Source organism: Uranotaenia lowii, chromosome 1 (genome assembly GCF_029784155.1).
Source record: "Uranotaenia lowii strain MFRU-FL chromosome 1, ASM2978415v1, whole genome shotgun sequence".
Taxonomy (NCBI): Eukaryota; Metazoa; Arthropoda; class Insecta; order Diptera; family Culicidae; genus Uranotaenia; species Uranotaenia lowii.
In genome coordinates, this window is record NC_073691.1 from 165,315,088 (window position 1) to 165,338,434 (window position 23,347).

At 37.3% G+C, this 23,347-nt stretch overlaps 1 protein-coding gene across 1 annotated transcript in view; it reads left to right on the forward strand.

The window, feature by feature from the left end:
• The first annotated feature begins 5,241 nt into the window (after positions 1-5,241).
• Positions 5,242-23,347, forward strand: part of LOC129740399 (uncharacterized) — a 39,634-nt gene continuing 21,528 nt past the window's right edge. Inside the window, exon 1 of the mRNA XM_055732095.1 lies at positions 5,242-6,475. Within this exon, the coding sequence (XP_055588070.1) occupies positions 5,581-5,940 (360 nt within the window). The 5' untranslated portion in view covers positions 5,242-5,580 and the 3' untranslated portion in view covers positions 5,941-6,475. The remainder of the gene's footprint in view (positions 6,476-23,347) is intronic.

Below are 23,347 nucleotides of genomic sequence, written 5' to 3' on the forward strand. Positions count from 1 at the left end.
GTCTGGGGCGCAGAATCAGCCCAGGTAACATTAAAATCACTTCGGGTATTACCCAGCCGTGATTCCAATGTAGGCCGAGGCTGACCGCGAACAGGCAGGTTGTTTGCCGGTCTGACGTGTGAAGACGAAAAAGAGGAAGGAGGAGAAGAAACTTTTCTGGAAACTTTGGGATTTTTCCTAGAAGCAACAATTTTTGCCCTAACGGGACAGTCTAGAGAATTCGAGGAATGATTACCTGCGCAATTCGCACACTTAAAAAATTCTGTTTTTGGCTTATCACCACCAAAAAGGCATTTAGATTTTTCATGATCGAATGAGCCGCAAAACATGCATCTGGCATTCATTCTACAATTTTTAGTGCCATGACAAAAAGCTTGACAACGACGACATTGCGTAATATTTTGAAGAAAATTGGTAGAAGATTTACGAAAAGGTTCGAATTTGACTCGACAATGAAACATAAGACGAGCCTTTTCAAGAATTTGCAAATTATTAACCTGATCCTTTTTAAAATGGATCAAATAAAGTTCAGGAGCAAAACCAACACTACTGGTATTATTCGTGTTGGTTCTTTTCCTCATTTGAATTACTTGAATTGGAGAAAAACCTAACAAAGAATTTAATTCAGCTGTGATCTCATCCGGTGTCTGATCGCCAGTGAGACCACGAAGTACAACTTTAAATGGACGATCACTTCTAGTGTCGTACGTAAAAAATTGGTGTTTTTTATTATTCAAATAATTTAAAACCTTTTGAAAATCATTAAAAGATTCCGCCAATATACGAGCAGTTCCCCTTCGACCGATCTGAAAAGAAATCTTCACATCCTTGACGGAAGTGACGATTTCTTTTCGAAAGGCATTGAAGTCAGGAATCGTGACCGTTATTGGTGGAATCTTTTCGTTTTTAAGAGTATAAGAAGAAGAAGGTTTCTTAGTACTCTTATCAGAATTAAATATGAATATTTCCTCATCACCGATGTTATGAAGGACATCGAATGAATTGGAAATTTCAACTTTTTTGGCAGATGGCCCTGGATTAGGTTCAGCAATCCGTTTTCTCCCGGCCCTTGAGCCGGCCGAAGACTTCCCCATGCTGGAAAGAAAAGAGAAAAATATGAATAAAAGAAAATAAGAATAATTATAGCACTGAAAAGTGCTGATTGAAAAACAGGTAAGGAAAAAATAAATAATGTAAAAATGTTCCTGCAGGTACACAGCAACGATACGATGCTCCGGCGTACGTGTTGACGGCTCAACGGTACAGATGGAAGTGGGTAGAGCAAAATGGTGATTTTCATTGAAATGTGATGGCGAAGGAAGCTTTTATTTGTTGGGGAAACGAGTCCTCTTCAGACCCTTATCTAGAACATAGAAATAATCAAGGTTGCTGCGATGTGTGTCGGGTTGGCAGAATGGTCGCTGAAGTTTCGCATTCGGTGTGTTTTCGGAATGAAAGAAGTGAAGAATGCCAGAAGATAGAATATTTTGAAAACATTCGGAAGAAGACAACCAACGACCATCAGGAGCCATCCGGAAAATAATCTTAGAAGTCAGGAAATCGAAGATGAACAACCTTTTACCGTTGTTGGCGCGGCTCTTATGCTGATGAATTTGGTGAGCTCGTTCCTTATTTTTCGTACTGTTTTGAGATTTTTATATTACCCTTTCAAACTAGATTTCAAATTTCCTTATTTAAATAGAAAATAGTTTAACTCTTCACGGCAAATAAAAAAAAGGTAAAATTTACCTTTTTGCGAGGTGAATTTTTTCCACCCCTCTTTCGAGATAAATTTTACCTTTTTTTCATTCACCTAGCAAAAAGGTAAATTTTACCTTTTTTCAATTTACCTAGCAAAAAAGTAAATTTCACCTTTTTCGCATTCACCTAGCAAAATAGTGAATAATACTGTTTTCCCATTTACTGATTTAAAAGGTAAATGCTGGTTGGTTTGATTGTTTTCTTCAATAAGAATTAAAAAAATACAAAATTCTTTGAAAAATGATATTTATTGGAGATAAATAGGGACTGGTAATTCGGCTTCGCGTTCTTCTAAGCCGCTATGGCCGCTGAATCCACCTGCGTTGCGTACATTCATGGCCTCCTCCGTTCGACTTATCCGGTCAGGTTCGGCTTTTCCGGCTGGAATACACCTCAAAGCTCTATGGGCCGATCTGAAACAAAATCAATAGTATTATGACGAGAACCAGCACAACTAAATGATATTTAAGAACACTTACCATTCTATTCCGATTTTCACATAAGCTTAGTCCTTTTAGAAATGGGACACTTTCAATTGCTAATAGCTCGTTAACTAGTTATTGGATATTGAAAATTTTGACAGCATTTTGTTGCCTGTAAAAAGTACTATTCGACCTATTTTTTTCAAAATTAAAAATTTACGCGTTTTTGAGATATGTACGATGCAAGAGAAAAAGAAAAAAATAATTTTGCACAGTTTCCTTGAAAATACGTCATTATCAAATTGATAGCTGACAAAACCGTTGATTACTCAAGGAATTACTGAGTTTTTGTGGTGGATAAGTATGCAAACACTGTCAATAATGTCCACAAAGTTTAAATCAAGCATTGGAGAGAAGCATATGATCGGCAACAACGGTTAAGGATCATCAAGGAAGTCAAGTCTCATACCAGCATTTTTAATTTTCAATAAACGAAAAACAAAGGGTAGATCGCTGAAATGTTCAAAACAATTTTCTCCGATAAGCTGAAAGTGTTGCCTAGTGATGACTCATTGAAATACAACCTCAAACAACCATTTTTTGATAGTTCCAAAACTCTTAAGCTGTAAAACCGGTACCGAAAAAAAAAGTTCATAAATGTGGTCAAAAATAATCAAATTTGTTCATTTCGAAACAACTGTATCCACTAAAATGCCTCCAGTTTCCAGTTTCCAGAGTACGACCAAACCGAGTATTGGACCAAACGGTATCAGAAATTGAAGAAGGATGGTGAAGCCACCTAAAATATAGATTTTAAGAAGTATAAGTTGGAGAAACTGATCAATACCATGACTGAAAAAAGTGTGCGCCGGCCAATGGGAGATACCAAGAATAAAGTAGAAATTTCTTTAACAAAAAACGGTAAATATTTTTTTTCAAATTTTTTCATGAAAGATCATAACATTACCTTCATTTTCTTCATAGAAAGTATTTCGTTCAAACGAATGGTTTTTTAGATACAGGCATTCGTAACTGTCCCATTTCTAAAAGAACTAAGCTTTATTAGACACAAAGCAAAACTTGTTCCTAGAATGACAAAACAACTTAACCTCAATGAACGGGTTCGGCGAATAGTTACTTTTTTTTAGAAGAATTGTACCGTTTTGTTTAGCTCAATCCAGGTCAATTACACCTCGCTACGAGGTAAGTTTTACCTTATTTGGATTTACCTTTTTTTCTAGGTGAATTATACTTTTTTATCGAGCTCAATTCAGGTGAACTTCACCTTGCAACGAGGTAAGATTTACCTTTTTTGGATTCACCTTTTTTCTCGGTGAATTGTACCTTTTTTCCAACCTCGATTCAGGTAAATTTTACCTCACTGTGAGGTGAGTTTCACCTCGAAGAGGTAGAAGTTACCTTTTTGGCTTTCACGAGCGTTCACCTTTGCTAACTCGGTAAATTTTACCTTTTTATTATTTTCCGTGTATTATTGGGGATTAGTGGGGGGTAGGACAGGGCATCAAACGAACGGAAAACTGATATACAATGGATTGTGGGTTCAAGCCAGCCGGAGTATCTCGGCAAATTTGGAATCTTGAGTAGGTTACTCAGGTACCTTTCAAGGATTCCTTATTTGTTTCGAACAGTTTGAAGGTAGTAAGATGAGTCAAACCTGTCCCAAGCCAGTGGTAACGGACCCCTTGGTTGTGCTGCAAATATTGTTGATGAGTTAAGGATGAACAATATTTGAATGTGCGATCGAGACTTCCCGTACCGACTCGGGTCGAAAGTCCTATCAGCCACTGGTGCGTCAAACATACATACATACATACATACATACTTGTAGCTTATTTACCTAAAGCTGACAAAAATGTTGAAAATTCTTAATACAGGTTTCTAATTATGCCTTTATGAAAATCTGCACCTTAATTGATCGGTTAGTACTGAAAAAAATACGTCAGGTCCAAAACGAGAACATCATGGCCGAAAGTGTCCTTTTTTTGGACCGTATGCCTATTTTCCGGGTATTCCAATGATTTTTTGTTAATTTAGGAAAAAGATATTACAGTTTATATTCATCACAGCAAAATGGTAGTTTTACTATAAAATAAGGTTTGGCCTGTTCAATAATGTGATTTTTTCTTAATTTCTTTGATTCCTCGAAATGCTTCCCACTAATTTAGCTGTCTGTTTTACCACTAAAGAGAAAGCACTATTTTAAAAACGTTAAAAATTCTATAAGGGTTACTTTTTAAGGCAAATAAAGGTATGATAGGATGAAAGAAGAATAAGAGTTCGTTATTTGCATAGAAGTTTCTTGAATCTATGCAAACGAAATGAGTTATTTCCGATTTTCGAAATTTTAGGACTGACGTAGGCCCTAGGTCCAAAGTAGGAGCACTCACCTAGGTCAAATTCTACGAGATACCTACTGATAAAAGGTTTCCAACCAGATTTGTGTAAAATATCGTAATTTTACAAAGGTTTTGCTTCTGTGGTAAAAATACTTAATCGACCAATGACTTAAAAAGTGTGCAAAAATAAAAAAAAGAGCTTTTATGAGTATTGAGTATAATTTTTTTAACGCTTTTATTTTCTCCATAGAAAATTTTTCGATCAAATGGATAACTTTTTAAATACACACGTTTGTATCTGTCCGGATTCTAAATGATCATAGGCTTATTTTTTGGCTGATTTATTGATAAGCTGTCAAATTACCTACCTACTTCAAACGATTCGTTGCCAACATGTCTTGTAAAAAAAACACTTCACGACATGATTGCTCATTTTCTGTGCTAGTGTCTCTATTTTAAACATGTTCCACTGAATCACTTGAGACCCCAAAGCTTTTCAGACTCTCACTCGAATCTCCAAACCGATCATATATCGAACGGATGAATTCACTAGTTGCTTTCACCCTTCGAACGAGGAGCTTTTGATCAGAAATGAGCTTTTGCCGAGGGAGAGTGCACAAGTATAAGTAGTGTGTGTGTGGGTCCCGAACGGCTTTGTAGGTTCATCTTCGAGCTTCGGCATCGCCATCATTTTTTGGGACCCGAGCTCGAGACTTCAAGTCTTGCGCACTTGCATCGGATCCAAGACGACGAACTCGCTTCTGTGCTAATCGGGGGGTGCGAATTCATGGAAGCTGCGCGGCACACAAAACGCATTGCTTACAGACCAGTGATCGGGTGATCTTTCGCGGAGATTCTGGTTTTTTGGCTTTCGGCTCGTGTTTAATCACCGTTGTTCGTCGTTGCATAATTCAGGCTTTGTGCTTCCGGGGGTCAAATCGCTGGTTGAACCGAGTAGTGACGGAGTAGTTTTTCGTTCTTTGCAAGGCACTTGTTTGAGTAAACTGTGGTGAGGATCAGGTGCATTCGAGAGTGGCACAATGTCTTACCAATGTAAAAATTGCGATCGCGAAAAAGATCAGAACAACAACTACGTCAACGCCACCTATGCGGCCAACGTTCACGGGACCCGAGGGGGTCGAGGAGCAGCAGTAAGCACCAGATCTGGATCCGGTTCCGAACAGCGGACGACACGCGCCACCAGTGGAGGTCACTTGGAACATTCTTCAGTAGGAACCGGTGGCGGAATACAGGCGGCAAACACAGGTGGAGGGCCAGGATCAGGGGCCACCCAGGTGACGGCCAAGGTGATGTGGGGTTCGGTCGGAGCGATTAAAGAACTCCGCGAGAAGGAACAGGCAGAACGAAATCAGGTCACCAGGGCCGGACGCCGCCAGTAAAATGTTGGCCTCGTCCAAAGACGACAGCGGCGATGATCGGCGAAGCGGTTTCTCGAAAAATAACACAAAAAAGTTCAATGATACGCGAAAAAAGAACCCGAAACCATGCTGTCCAAGAAATGCGGAAAGAGGACAAGTGAAGCCAAGTGGCCGGCAGCGGAAGATCGGGTCTCTGTGTGTGTTTGTGTGTTCGTGTGTTACTTCTTAATTTCATCTGAGTGTAGTGTTTTATTTTTTGTGTCTCGTTATTGTTGAACTAGAAACACTTCGTGTCGTTCTCCTCAATGTTATCAACTTTTATTCTAGTATCTAGTACTAGTAGCTTAATTTATCATCATTATTATGTATTATCAATACCTGTTTAATTGATCAAAAATAAAAGAACAACAACAACAAAGCCGCAGAACTGGATGAACCTGACGCGCCTAAGGGGCCGCCAAATGACAATCGCAACACGATCAATCAAAGACAACCGAACTGACACGGGAGATCCCACCAGCAAATCTTGGGCGGTGGAGATGTCAATGACAACTGGGTGAGTTTTTTTTTACTTCCATCCTAACCTTTTTTTTCAATCTTTCAACCAATTCGATAGAACTGAATGGATTTGCATCGATTTCGGTTATGGTTACGGGATGTAGGCTTATATATGCAAATTTATTCAACTCGATCAAACTGGCTTTACCAGTATGCGGGTTATACATTGTAACATTTTTTATAGAGTAAGGCATCTTAAGAATTGAAACTGTATTGGGGTAATGTCATACTTCTCTGACATGACACCACAATTTAGGTACAGAATTTACCGACTATGATCTTCAACACATGAAATATTTTTTCTCAAATAATGTAACTTTTACCGATATGGCCAAAAATAATGGAAAACAATATTTATTCGGAATTCAGATTCAGCATTTAGTTTTAGGAATTCAGATTAAGAACTCAAATTCGAATGCAGATTAAGAATTTAGATTTCATGCAACACTCATTAATAATGAAATAACTGAAATTTGAAACATTATTCTAAATTAATGTTCATGGTTTACTCTTCAATTCAGGTACCAGATTAAAAATTCCATTCATGTTTTTCCGGTACAATTATGATTTCATCGGGCGTAGTTCGATGCGTTTTTTTTTATTTAATTTAGCGCACTCAACACAAAATGTGTTGCATTAATTCTACCAGCTGTTCATAGCCGCTGAACCCGAAGTCTCGTTCAGCTTAAGCTTTCGTTCGATATGCTCCATTTTCAAGGTACCTTTACTCATGAAAAGTTTTGGAATTTCCCACTTTCTTGAGCGGAGCATAACGAAATCTGAACATGCTCCACATGCTCACTCTCCCAAATTAGGAGAGAAATTTAAAGCAATGTGTGTGAATCAGCTGAGCAAAAGCTTCGGATTCAAACTTGTGAGCTTTACTCCGTGGTTATGTTTTTTGTTTAAGCTAGAAGTAACGAGCTTAAGTATTTGCATCGGCTTTTTTTTTATTGACATTGACCTAGACTTTCCGGTGCCGGTTTAGTGTTTGTATTACTGAGCAGGTCTGGGTTGTGCGATATCTAAAGAAATTTGTTCGACATAAAGATATTTCTCAAAATTTCTCAATTTATGGACCTACTTTAGAATCTCTCCTTGGAGGTCGAAATAAATAATTTTATGTTTTCATGAGATTTTTTGTTTCTACAGTGACATACATTTGTTTCATAGAGGAGAGTGGAGTAACGTGGGCCATGGGGAAACGTGAACCACTCTAAATATCTCAGCTATGTGTTGAGATAAAAATCTCAATCCAACTGTCATCGTCGTCGCTTTGCGTAAGCATATATTTCTATATGTTTTTGACATATAGGGGAGAGTGGGGTATCGTAAGCCATGGGGAAACGTGGGCCACTTTAAATATCTCAGATGTGTGTTAAGATAAAAATCTCAAACCAACTGTCACCGTCGTCGTTTTGCGTGAGCATATATTCCTATATGTTGTTGACTGAAATTCGCATCATATGCTTCTTTTATTTATCAAACTTTAAAAAGTTAGAAAAATTTACTTTCATAATTAAAAAAATACCCGCTAATTTCATCGATGGGGAACCTAAAGTGCATAACAAAGATATGCTCATACGCTTATGATCTTTGTTTTGTCATGATCTTTCACGTGGAAAAGGAATTTTTGATGAAACATCAATAAGTCACACAAACGCAACCAATTTGCAAATCATAGCTTGTGGGGAATCGTGGGCCACACATCTTGAATCACCTATATTTTTAAGTTTTTATACACATTCAGAACTTAAAATACGTTTTACCTATCTGTAAAGTTTCTTATGCCAAATGAAGAGTTTGGAATCTATGCGATCATACACAGCTCTCTTTTTTATTTCATCATCTGAAATTGATTTTAAATAACGAAATGAATTAGGAAATCACAGTTTTGGGTCAACTCATAAACTTTGCATGATATTTGGTCAATTTGGATGTGGTGGCCCACGATACCCCACCATTTTTCAAAATCGAAAAAATATTACTTTTTTTCAAACAGTCAGAATTTTGGGAAAATAACTTATTAAAAATTAAAAAAAAAACCTTATGATACCTTGAAAATGTGAAAAACCATACCATTTTTTATTTTCATTTGATCTTTCATAATAAAGAAGTTATGGAACAACGAAAAAAAGTGGCCCATGATTCCCCACTCTCCCATACTTATTATATTTAATTAGCTAAAAAATGACCAACATAATTAAAAAAGTTCTCGCAAATTGCATCAGTGGGAAACCTATAGATCATAAGAAAAATATGCTCATATGCTTATTATCCCAGTTTCGTCTTGCTTTCTGACATGGAAAAGGAAATTTCATGAATAACCAATACGCCACACAAACGCAATCAATTTGCAAAGCATCTCTTGTGGGGAATCAAGGGCCACATCACGAGGGGTATCTTGGGCCACCGTTACTTTGGTGTTTTATACACATTCATAACTTAAAATCTATTTATTCTATCTGTAAAGTTTTCTTACGCCAACTATAGAGTTTTGAAAATATTCTGTTAAATTTATTCAATGCTCTATAAACGAACATACATAAATCTTATAATAGGAATTTTACCAAAACGCGAGCGAACCCTCTTTTTTATTCATCATTAGCTGACCTGGTGTGCTTTGCTACACCCTCTAAAATTTTATAACCTGTCCTAATATTTGTTTTCCTATCATTAATATGTATCTAAAACTAAGACTCTGTCTTTATTTATTCATAAGTTCCTAAATTCTGCCACAATCAATGTTTTACTTGTATAAAATTTGATTCCATTTGCTTGATCACTTTCCCAGTCCTTATAAACAAAACTATGAGAGTTTCCCTGTTTAATAATCAAGAAAACGTTTCTCGTTCCCCAATCCTTTTATGTAAAATTTACTCGACATTTTAAGAGTTATTAAAAAAATGTATGGGTGCACCCCTCTCCCTTTTCTAGCTCCCCACGGAAAAGATAGGAGGAGTCTTAACACTTCATTTTTTTATTTTTTATTTTTTCTTGAAAAAAATCTCAATAGTGCGTAATGATGAGTACATGAAGGGAAAAATAGGGGAGATGAGGGCATAACGAGCACCCAGGGCATAATGAGCACTCTTTTTTCTACATAAGTACGTATTTTCTTAAACAAATTTTCATAAGGTCTTGTTTCGTACTACCCATAGTATTAATTTTTCACCAAAAAAGAAATATCCTATTCATCTTTACAGAAATATTAAATAATAACTAGCTAGGTTCTCAAGTGATGAAAATATTATAATTTTTGAGCACCACCAAATAAGCTTTTATGACCTTTAAATCATCTTGATCTGAAATGTACGCACTGCAACATGATCTACACATTGTTTCTCAATTTTCAACATCATAAAATTTTTGATTTTTCACTTTAATCAATTTTAAAACGCTTTTTTACTTTAATTTGTTCACTAGAGGCGAACAGAGCACTATCAATGAAGGCATAATGAGCATTTCCTGCCGGGGAATCTAGCAGCGAATTCAACTCGATGAAGTCAACTGAATAATAGTGCTACAGCTTGACATGTTTCGTCTGTCGATTTGGCCTATTGGTAAGGTGTCCGAGACGTAATCAGTAGACTCGAGTTCGATTCCTGTTCGAGGGGATTTTTTTTTGCACATACCATTAATGATTGATTTTTTTTTTATTGTTACATTATACGGCTTATAGCATCAAAGCATCATCCGTCAAACAAAACATCAGAAACATAATGTATGACATCAGGGTTGCTAGCGAACCGGGAAAACCGGGAATTCCGGGAAAAACTTTGGAATTTCATCGCGTCACCGGGAAACCGGGAAAAAACCGGGAATTTCGGCACCTCACCGCGAAAATTGTCATATTTGAAATTTTTTCGCAGAATTTCAAAAATGTTTTTAAAATAATTTCTAAGTTTAAGAGTTATTTTTGACAGCCTCAATATAGATTTATATCATAAACGCTTATTTTCGTTCATTAGTAAACGAACGAAACTTGATCGTATTTTCAACTTATTACGGAGCAATATGCGATTCTCCGCGTGTGCTACACTAACAAGCAAAACTCAAGTGTTATGAATTCAATAATGAAACTAGTATCGACAATACTAAACACAAAACTGAGTACAGTCGAACGTCGATAAGTGAGAGTCCAAAGGACTAAATTTTTTTCTCGTTTAAAGAGGTTTCCAACTTAACCAGATTCTCTTTATAGAGGGTCAGTAATATATAAAAACATTAAAGTGATCTTGAAATGCAGCTATTCAATGTGTATATGATAAATCCACTGATTTATAAAAAAAAACGTTTGATGCATCAGTTCGAAGTTTTCTCGAGTGAGTTTCAATATGGAAATGTGGATATTTGCTCTTTGGTAACCCAATATTCTTTCGGTACCGAAACTTTAATAATCCTGGTATTTTATCTTATTTCCTTGGTCTAGTCAGGAAAAGAACTCTAGCTTATAGTGATTTTAAACTGTCACTTAAAGAAATTTTGTGCTTTAAAAAGCTTGGGATTTAGTGTTTTCTCTCTCGCTTATAGAGGTTTCTCGCTTATCCAGGTTCGACTGTATCAGTTTTTTTTTAAATTGATTTATGCAAAGAGCAAATAATTTAATAGCGTAAGACGTTTTCAAGCAGAGTTACACCATTTTTTAAACCAGAAAAAATTGATTTTTTTAATGTTGTTGTTGTTGTGCATTTCGTTTGAAATGGCCTGAGGAACGAAGCATTTTATCGCAAGTGTTTAGTTTTTAATTCTTCCTACGTTGAACTTTTGCTTAAAGTTTCCTATGTATTATGTAAAAATTGTATTGAAAAAGGTCCTGTAGAAATCCAAGTTCATCTTCGATCCAAGGTCTTTACCCTTATACAAAATGATAGCTTAGATTCAAACGATTAAAGTTCAGACCTGTCTTATACGCGATTTTGTATATTTTCACGAATCTTTAGTTCAAATGATTCAAATGTACTCATTGTTTTGTATTGGAACGAAAAACTTTTCTAAAACATGTGTAAGGATTTTTACAAAAAAATGACAAGTAACTAAATATTTTTCTTCAATCTGATGATTTTCAGTTCTGTTAAACAAATCCCCATGTTAAGAAGCTGATTTGATAATATATTTCGATGTATTTTTTTTACGTATTTCTATACAAACTAAACAATTTATTTCTATAACTCTATTAAAATTCTAGAAAATTTCACAGTTGCTAAAAAGTACATTCCTTCTACATTATAGTTCCAAGATCAATTTAACTGGACTTATTTTTACAAAATTGTTGAAATTGTGGAGCAAAAGTTGTTGTTGTTGTAGTTGTTTTGCTGCAAAACAACGAATAGGTATCATTTTTGTTAGATTCGTTTCAAAAAATCATGAAAACCTGTCAATTTGATGTGAAAAGACTACGTGTTAAAAGATGCCGAAGTATTCGTCATGATTTCTAACCGTTTAACAAGTTTTAAGATACTATTGTTAGAAATGTGAGGCCCTATACATTGTTTTTTTTATTCACCATGATTTTTATATTTAGAATCGAGTATAATAAATGGGCAAATCTTCATTTACAACCGGGAAAAAACCGGGAAAAACTTTGGAATTTCAAAACGAAAAATCGCTAGCAACCCTGGTATGAGCATGTGATAATTCTTTGAATTCTACACACAGACCTGGATTATTTTGTTATTGCTTTGTTTGATGAATCTATGCCTCACCGTTTAGTGCAATCATGATCATGAATGATAAATGAAAAAAAATCACCTCGACCAGGAATTGAACTCGAGCCAACTGATTACCTCTCCGACATCTTACCAATAGGCCAAATCGACAGACGAAACAAGCCAAGCTGTAGCCCTATAATTCAGTTGACTTCATCGAGTTGAATTCGCTGCTAGATTCCCCGGCAGAAAATGCTCATTATGCCTTCATTAATGGTGCTCATACTGCCTCGGGGGGTTTCTCATTATACCTCTACAGTGACTGGTTTTCAGCTTTCGGCAAAAAATTTTAAAATGCATTTTTAAACGTTTTTATCTACTTTTTCAAGTTTCATCCCATTTGGCAATAGACTATTTGAGTGTCTGAACACGAAACAATGATGTAATTCACATATTGCAGCTGTTCTCTATGGTTAAATAAGCGTTTTCCTTAAGGTGGCCATTATGCCCCCATCTCCCCTAATGAAAAAATATTATTTTCACATGGTTCGAGTATTTGACCTAAATACTAATTGTTGCAAATTGGCAACAACATAAAATGTTTATAAATTTTCGTTCCTCACACAAGACAGTTAGAAATAAATGTTTACTCTTAATTTATCTTGCACTAATCATAGTTTTAGCTCAAGAACTTCGTAAACTTAGTGTCTGGGCACCATTGGAGCTAAAATTTTAGCTGGGGGCTGTATGTTGGTTATCCACCATGAGTGCACGGATTCACCGCAGTTTCTGCCTAAGTATGTGCTTACATGCCTTCTTTAGATTATTTTGTTCGACTAATCTCCAATGTTGCTTTTACTATACCCGAGCTCCATGGCTTCGTATGAACTGTTATGAAGTGTATGTATTGTGTATGTTTATGAAAGAAAACTTTGGAAGAACATGCCAATTAGGTTTTCTAGTTTTCTATAGGTATTCCGGCATCCGTGTACATTTACCTGGCCAGCGGGCAACTGATTGATTATTCGAGAAAATGCATCTTTTCTGTTGGCCACTTATATGATTCAAACCCAAAGGATTCTTTGCCAATACCGGTAATCGAACTCAGTAAGCCTGGAACCTTGGCACAGAATCAATCTGGTGGTAGTTTTGCGATAATATACCAGCTTAAAACATAATCCTTGGTTCTCCAGCGTAATATGCAGCAATCTAAAAAAAAGTTCATTCTCGGCTGACAGCAACATTTGCATTAGAAAACCTTTTATATGAGAAAGAAGTAATACAATTTTTCGAAAAAATGATTTGCGTTGTTTATCCAAAAAAGACGACAGAAACAAACAACGAAGACAGTTAGAACGCCGCCGAATACCCCATAACCAGATTGAAGCGTACATCGCCGTCGCTGAAGTTTGCATGAAACAAAACTATTTCATGTTTCGGGGTAAGTTTTGTAAATAGACCTTTGGCCTCAGTGCGGGTAGCAAACTCTCTCTCCTTCTGGCTGAAGTTAGGCAACTCGCCGAGCCGGTGAGGACGCCTGTAGATGGCGGATAGAGCGAAGACCCGTTCGCTCAAGTCCAGCAGGCAGTCGAGGAACTCCTAAGCTCCCGGAGCTTCAGGTCCTGAGGCTCCTGCTGTACTGGCCATTGCCAATGGCGGGCATGCAGGACCTTGTGGGTTGTGTTAGAAAGAAGTCTAACATCCACAAGAAGGTCCGGGAGAAACTCGCCAACTCGCCGCGGAGTGCCGGAAGAAAGCACGTGAGAACATGGTGATCCCTCTGTGGGCGGATACGATTCGACCGAAGAAGGTCAGCGTCTGCGTGCAGACGGATGGCGAAGAGGAGTTTGCCGGAAACGGCAACAGAAAAAGAAGGTACCCAGGAAAGACGAGACCAGAAGCCCTGAAGAAACGAGCTCAGGATTCTAAGGTCCGGCAAGATCCGGGCGAAAAAGAGGATAAGGAGGGAGGCCAAGTTTCCGAAGCGCCAACTGGGTGGCAGACGGTTGAGCGCAGATGTAAAAAGACCACGAAAGCCATAGCCAAACCCAAGTCCAAGCCCAAACCCAACCGTGTCAGGGACAAGGTGAAGGCGTTTTGGTGGTAAAGGCACCGAAAGGTACCTACGTTGATGTCCTCCGTCAAATGAGGACGAGCGATAGGCCGATGGGTCTAGGTGGAGACGTTAGGGAAATCCGCCGAACACGCTTCGGCGAGATGATCCTCGAGCTCCGACGTGGCTCGACTGTCAAAAGCGCGGAGTGCAGCGTGCTCACGCGGAGATATATGGGAAAACTGCGGAAATCCATGCCCTGAGCACCACGGTTACCGTCAGGATTAAGAACCTGGACGAGATAGCCACGTTGAGGTTGAGGTCGAGGATGCGCTGAAGGATCTGAATGAGATCGAAACGGACGAGATTTCGGTCAGGATGCGGGAAGGTCCTCCCCAATCCGGGACACGGGTGGCGTTCGCGAAACTTCGGAAAGCAAACGCAGCACTTAAGTATGGGCGGCTAAAAGTGGGGTGGTCTATCTAACAGATAGCCATCCCCCAGCGACCGGAAAGGTGTTTCCGTTGTGTCGAGTACGGGCACAAATTGTTTGCCTGCAATGGCACCGATAGGAGTGGTTTTTGTTAGCGGTGTGGTGAAGGATATTTAGAAGCGGTTCAGCTTAACCTCAACCACTGCCACTTAGGACAACAGCTGTTGAGGCAGATGGTTTTTGAAGAAAAGTTGACCCCCCCCCCCCCCCCCTAAAGTGGGTCATGAGGTGGAATTAATAAGAAAATAGCAATTGCTTCGATAGCTTTCACTTAGCTCGAACTTTAGAATGGCAAAATTTAAAGCATTTGGTCAACTAGATATGAAAAGCAAAGTAGAACATGTACCTTCAACCAGTTCCGGATTAAAAATATGCATGCCATTCGAAGTATTTGATTCACAAAACTGCTCGAAAATAGCAAAAGTAATTGCTAGAACTTTATTCATATCAGCCATGGAGAAGTTCGGCGTCATGATGGACAAAATCGTTGAAGGTAGGAGCCAAGGTTGCCGAAATCACAGAAAAATCTGTAATTTCACAGAATTTTGAGCAAATTTTCATCACAGAATCTGTGTCACAGAACACAGAATTTTGAAATTTTCACAGATTTCACAGAATTTTTAAATTTTGAATAAATTTCCGAAATTATATTTTTTTTGGACAGCGTCAAATTTAGATTTCTTATTTTGAGTTAGAAAAATATGATAAGATTGGTAATGGTAATTGATTTTGCCCAACTAAAATGTGAAAAAGACCCAATTTATAATAGATTTTCTATAAAATTCAAGGAAATAGCATCACAGAAATTTATCACAGAATTTTTGGATAAAATCACAGAAAATCAGAATTATTTTTCTCAAAAACACAGATTTTTTTTCGGCAACCTTGGTAGGAGCCCCGTTGTCATAGGCGGGGACTTCAACGCGTGGGCCGTAGAATGGGGTAGTCGCCTTACAAACCCCAGGGGTCAACCTCTACTGGAAGCCCTAGCCTATGGTTGTCAGCACGTATCCGGGCCGGACAAATCTGGGCAATTTTATATAAAATCCTGGTAGAATCTGGGCATTTGATTTAAAAAATGACCACTTTAAATCCGGGCAAAATCCGATCAAATTTTCACAAAAACCCAGAAATTACTCAACAAAAATCAAGGAAAAAAAATTGAAAAAAAATTGAAAAAAATTGTTTTTTTTTTCATCAAAACTCATCGACGGATTTTGAACAGTATTTTAAGCTTTCAAAAAACTTCAAAAAAATCTGGCAAACCAGGATAAAACCGGGCAATCTGGCAACCTTACCATAGCAAGGATGAACGTAGACCTGGGAAATGTAGGCGATTCAAGGACATATAGGGTCCGGCAATTGAAGTGCTACATTAAAATAAACATATAAATTGATCAAAACTTTTTATTTCAAGTTCATTCAATTTCTCTTGAAAACAACTTACTTTTTGAAAATTCACTGGTAAAGTTCGACTTCACGGAAAATAAAAAAAAGGTAAAATTTACCTTTTTGCGAGGTGAATTTTTTCCACCCCTCTTTCGAGGTAAATTTTACTTTTTTTTCATTCACCTAGCAAAAAGGTAGATTTTACCTTTTTTCATTTTACCTAGCAAAAAGGTAAATTTTACCTTTTCGCATTCACCTAGCAAAATAGTAAATAATACCGTTTTCCCATTTACTGATTTAAAAGGTAAATGCTGGTTAGTTTGATTGTTTTCTTCAATAAGAATTAAAAAAATACAAAATTCTTTCAAAAATGATATTTATTGGAGATAAATAGGGACTGGTAATTCGGCTTCGCGTTCTTCTGAGCCGCTATGGCCGCTGAATCCACCTGCGTTGCGTACATTCATGGCCTCCTCCGTTCGACTAATCCGGTCAGGTTCGGCTTTTCCGGCTGGAGGATGACGTGGAATACACCTCAAAGCTCTATGGGCCGATCTGAAACAAAATCAATAGTATTATGACGAGAACCAGCACAACTAAATGATATTTAAGAACACTTACCATTCTATTCCGATTTTCACATATTAGGCACAAAGCAAAACTTGTTCCTAGAATGACAAAACAGCTTAACCTCAATGAACGGGTTCGGCGAATAGTTACTTTTTTTAGAAGAATTGTACCGTTTTGTTTAGCTCAATCCAGGTCAATTTCACCTCGCTACGAGGTAAGTTTTACCTTATTTGGATTTACCTTTTTTTCTAGGTGAATTATACTTTTTTATCGAGCTCAATTCAGGTGAACTTTACCTCACTACGAGGTAAGATTTACCTTTTTTGGATTCACCTTTTTTCTCGGTGAATTGTACCTTTTTTCCAACCTCGATTCAGGTAAATTTTACCTCACTGTGAGGTGAGTTTCACCTCGAAGAGGTAGAAGTTACCTTTTTGGCTTTCACGAGCGTTCACCTTTGCTAACTCGGTAAATTTTACCTTTTTATTATTTTCCGTGTTGTTCGCCCTTGAGTTTAACCACTCGCCGCAGACGGTCGAGGAACGCATCGTATGAGGCCCGCAGGTGTTCTTGTGGCAGTTTATCCCGGGCTGTCACGAGATGTCGCTTCTGGACCTCCACACCTTCATGTTTCTTAGAGCAGACTTTGGCCTCCAAACAGCGAAGTCCATAGGTTTTAGGTCTGGCGAGCTCGCTGGCCACCTGGAGCTCGAAATGAACCCTGGAAAATGTTGCGCTATCCAAAGTGGGGTTTTCTTCGCTTTGTGAGCCGGCGCTGAGTCCTGTTGGAAAACCCAATCCCTAGAACCAAAATGTCGACGTGCCGGCGGTTCGACGACATTCTGTAGAACTAGTTCCGGATATGTATTTTGGTTGATCTTCACTCAATTACAATCGTTTACGACTACGCTTTAAGTGGAAGCTCACTCGAAAGGGTGACCTCCATAAAAGATCTTGGGGTTACTTTTGATCAAAAGCTCACTTTGCCCAGCATGTCACGACGACTACAGCCAAAGGTTTCGCTTTGCTCGGTTTTCTTCGTCAGAATACGTCAAGTTTTGAAGACCCGTACGCATTGAAAACTTTATTCTGCTCGTTACTAGTCAAAGAACAAACTATCTGCAACGAATCTTCATCTACGATATTTTGACCAACGCTGTTGACTGTCCCCAACTGCTCCATAGTTTAAACCTCTACGCTCCAGCTCGACAGCTACGCAGACAGTTGATTTTTTGGTTGCCAAAAAGCAGAACAGTATTTAAACAAAATCACCCCTTAAACCGATGTTGTCAAGCTTTTAATGTTGTCTCGCACTTATTTGACTTTCATTTATCAAAATCTACGTTTAAAAGTGCAATCCGTGATGTAAACTAATTTTCAACTTATTTTTAATAGTATTGTATTCTTATTCATAAGTTAGTTTAAGTATTAAGCCTGTATGACACTAGTCAAAGACTTCAAATAAATAAACAGTTCGTATGGGATCAGCTAGTACATAATAAATTCATAGCAATGAATCGTTAACTCCAATTATGTTATATTTTTAGGAAATGACGATGAATTTTGAAATGATGATTTTCTTCAATGATATGGGTATGATAAAACAATAAAATTCATTAATGCCGTTTTCGTTTTTCTCCACTCGCGCGGGGCAAAACTTTTTCTGAATAAACAAACAGAATCGTTACCCGGGACGATGCAAATATATGGTTGCTATACTCACCCTTATGCTTACCCCCAACACTGACAACTTGCAACCGCCTGCTTGAGGTTCAAATCTCGGGCAAAACTAGTGGACTTCTGAATTAATAACCGAACATAATAACAGCAGTTAGGGCAAAACTCGTGGGTAACTAGGTTGCCACTGCCAATAAACGAAAACACTATAAATAGTTTAAAATTTAGCTATATTTGGACTAAATTAGGCAATCAAAACCTTGAATTTATGACCGGGAAACCCGGGAGTTTAAGAATGAAAAAGTTGTGGCCACCCTGTAAGGTGTCACGGCACAAAAGTAATCGATTGCAACACTAATATCTTAAATTTTTTAATGAACAAATCATATTCGTTTCAAAGCAAATTTTATTTGTGCGTCCGTTTGCCGCTATTTTTTTTCTAAAGTAAATTTGATGACCTCTTACAATGATAAAATTTCAGAAAAGTCCGGAAAAGTGAATTAACGTCACGGTGGAATGTGCCTTATGTCTAAGCAAGGGCTTGTGATATAGCTCTATCAGATTATATACGTACGATAGTATTGGTGAAAAATTGGCCTCAGCGATAACCTCAAATTTTGATTTGCTGGCGGCCTCACCAGTGATGCTAATAATATTTTTGAATTGATTAATTTTTCTAAATTATCAATAGCTAGACGTTTGAATTCATTAGGGGGCGTCCCTAAATGGATGAAGATAAGCCGTCTTTTGCTTATGAATTTTGAAGGTGAATTCAAAACATCTGATATACACTTTCATGTACTGCTTGGTAGATTAAGAAAGAATTTCTAGAAATTAGAATTTCTAATTTCTAGACGAATGCAAAATCATTCCCTGTTACAAACAAGTAAATTGATGAAAGCCCCGTCTTTCGTCAATCGGTTTATTTATGTCAGTAGTCGGTTTATGTGAGGAACATCACTTCGGATGAACTTTGTGAGTTCTTACCCTATTCTCGAAGTCACCGTGGGTGAGAATCGTCGCATTCGGGTGACGATTTTAGGTGACAATTGTCGGTACCTTTTCAGCTGGTGACGAGATAAAAATAAAATGAAAAATTTCGGAAATTAATGTAAAGCAGAGGTGTTAGTTTAAAATTCAATCAAAATGTTTTACCTAGTATGTTTTATGCTTAAAATTATCAATAAATTTGTAACCCCGACGAGAATTTCTTTTTACGAGAAGGGTTGGAGTTTAAGGGGGCTGGTTTTATTTAAGGGATTTCTGCTGCCAAATCTTCCCTGGCATCATACAATCTAACTGTTGCCACTGAGGCCAGGAAGAGATGTGCACGGTGCGAGTTTTCTCGTCTACCCAAGCCCGGATTAATTACAAAAAAAGAAAATACATTCAGATTGAAATTTTGAAAAATCTTAGGGTAGATACTCTAGATTTCGACAGGAGCTAGTTTTCGACAAAATTTTAATGAAAGGCTTATCTTTCTGTTTGGTGACTCAAGCTATCTATCTTCATATTTTTCTATTTTTGCTCTCCCATATACTAACCTTGAATATGAAAATTCCTCTAAATAAGTTATTGGATAGTTGTAAATAAATAATTTAAAAGTAACATTCTTAATCACCTGTGGAATTCAATTCAAACGACCAAATAAGAATGATTTTGAATCACGAAAAACCCCCCTTTTATTTGATTAAAAGCAACATAAAAGGAATAAATGGCAAGGTTAAGGTTCTGAGATCAATCTTTTCGGTAATTTATTGAATATTTTTGCTAACATTTAATGAAATTTCAACTGTTTTTTGAGCTGTAGAAAACTAGCGCTGAAAATTCTCCCAATAATTTATTTTTCGACACCCATCTTCTTCTGTATGTTTATACTGTTTCCATGGTGTAAAAAACGCCGTGAAGTAGACAAGCAATTCCAATACGCAAATATTCATATTGCTGAGTTAACAAAGGAGGTGGAAATATGCTTGTCGAAAACTAAAACTTTTTGTGTCGAAAACTAAAATTGAATGTCGAAAACTAGATCATCGAGAGGTTTGAGTAAAAGGCTAATAAAAACGTTGTTTTGAAACTTTTGATCAATAAAAAAGGTAGAGAATGAAGAAAAAAATCTGTTTCATATAACCAATCAGATTTGAAATGAAAAACTTTAGTCAAATAGTTTATATACATGGTTTTTCTGACAAATCAAGCCAAAACTGTCGAAATCTAGGTATTTTACCTAATATGAAAATTTATTTCATTAGTTTTCAAGATTTTTTATAATTTATAAACTACTAGCTGATCCCGTACGAACTTCGTTTCGCTTTAAATTATTGGTACGTCAAAATGAGTTTAGAAAATGAATTCGAAACATTCTTTCGACAATTTTGGGGAAAAAATTCAACAGTGTTTAAATTTGCTACTATTACTATTACTTGAAATTCAAATTAAACGGTTGATTGGCTTTTCATTAAAATTTATGTGAGAGTGTTTTCTTCTCGATCGGTTGCAAAATCTAGACATTATGGCAGAAACATGTACTATTTCTTTATGTGCACGACTCTTTTGCTTGACCTTCACACTTAAATTGGTATCAATTAACTGCCTCCATCAAAATTATTGCACAAAACACTGAACTTTCAATGAAACCCTCTTTTTCTGTCCCATGGCCCGGAATTCGATAATTGAAACCAATTTTACGTTCCTCAAAACTCCCTTTTGCCATATTTTCTTTTCAATTTATATGTAAAATAACGTCAGGAACTTGAAAACAGTGAACAGTGAATATAGACGCCCCTTTCGCCGACCCTTGACACGGAACATGCTACCTGGAGTCAATTGCTCATAGTTTATAACCCTCATCTGAACATTTTCATCTCAATCCGATGCATGATCACGACAATATCGCGAAAACAGTGAGCAACTGACATGGACGGCCTTTTTTTTGACCACGATTCAAAACTTGACACCTGAAATCAATTATCTTTTCTGTTAAACTCCCATGTGTCAATTTTCATTACAATTCTATGCTCAATCAAGAGAATATCGTAAAAACAGTGAACAGATAATAACCCCTTTTGCCGACCCCTGAGTCAAGATTTGAAACCTGAAAGCAAAAGAGCGTCCCTCAAAACTCCTATGCGGAAATTTTCATCTCAATCCAATGTAGAATAACGCCAATATCGCAAAAACATTAATCAGTGGATATGGACGACCCCTTTGGCCGGCCCCTGACCCTAAATTTGATAACTGTAATCGATTGTTCGTCTCTCAAAACACTCATGTGCAAATTTTCATCACAATCCAATGTCAAATAAAGCCAATATCGCAAAAACATTAATCAGTTGATATGGACGACCCCTTTTGCCGACCCCTAACCCTAAATTTGAAAACTGTAATCGATTGCTCGTCTCTCAAAACACTCATGTGCAAATTTTCATCACAATCCGATGTACAATAACGCCAATATCGCAAAAACATTAATCAGTGAATATGGACGACCCCTTTGGCCAACCTTTGACCCTAAATGTGATAACTGTAATCGATTGTTCGTCTCTCAAAACACTCATGTGCAAATTTTCATCACAATTTGGTGTATAATAAAGCCAATATCGCAAAAACATTAATCAGTGAATATGGACGACCCCTTTGGCCGACCCCTGACCCTAAATTTGATAACTGTAATCGATTGTTCATCTCTCAAAACACTCATGTGCAAATTTTCATCACAATCCGGTGTACAATAACGCCAATATCGCAAAAACATTCATCAGTTGATATGGACGACCCCTTTGGCCGACCCCTGACCCTAAATTTGATAACTGCAATCGATTTCTCGTCTTTCAAAATACTCAAGTGCAAATTTTCAACACGATCCGACAAAAAATAACGTCAATATCGCGAAAACCATATTTGTGTTGTATGGACGACCCCCTTCAGAAGGGGTCATCCAAAAATCTGAAAACATTTTTCATCCTTTCTGGACCTAATGAGTATCCATGCCAAATTTCAGACCTCTAGCTCTTAAGACGGCTGAGTCTATAGAGGACAAACAAACAAACAAACAAACAAACAAACAAACAAACAAACAAACATACAGATAATTGCTTTTTATATATATAGATTACTAGCTGACCCGGCAAACTTCGTTAAGCCTTTGTATTTCGCAAAAACAATGAACATGTAAATAAGCAGAAAATAGGTAAATAATTATTTACGCTCATGAAACTGGATTGTTACCTTCAAACGAAGTGAATCGACACAGTTTTTTGACTATTTTCGTAATACTTCTGTCATATTATGGTAGTGCCTACCTCCAGGGGCAAACATTTTCGAAGAAGATTGACTTCCAGCAAAACTGGAAAGCGAATATCTTCTGGGATAAAGTTAAAAATCTGTTTTCTTCCATTTTAATTTTTTTTTTCATTTGCAGAGGATCCTTGACACCGATATGTTCAATTTCTATTTGTGTGGATGGATTAAACTGCCACTTGATAGTTCGCCATGAGCGTGCACGTCGGTCAGTCAGTCAGTTAGCGAGTACGACCCGAGCGAGCAAGTCGAGTGCAACAGCGCGTAGTTCCCCCGGTTGAATTGGTCCTGTGGCCCGCCGCGCCGGTGCTGCTACCGATCGCCGGACCGGTCTGCACATTTGGCGACCGTGGCAGGTGTTTTCTCTTGGATCTGTATGATTCGGTTTTTGAGAAATAAAATCGAACTGAAAACGAAAATAAAACCGGGTTGAAGGTTCACGCGAAAATTATTTATATCAAACGAGGTTTAAAATAAAACGGGTGACCAATTACCCATTGCAAAAACACTAAGTGAGTATTTGAAATAAACATTATGTGTAAAAGCTGATGTTGCGAAAAGTATTAGCTTTCGATAATTTTTGATTGCTATTTCGTAAAAAGTGAATATGGAAAAAGTGATGTATGTGATGAATAAGCAATTAAACGAATTTTTTAACTGTAATTGTTGAAAAAATATTTAAATAGACAAGTTTCAAGTCCGTTTAAGGGACAACTGAAATTAAATATTGAGCGGGTCGTG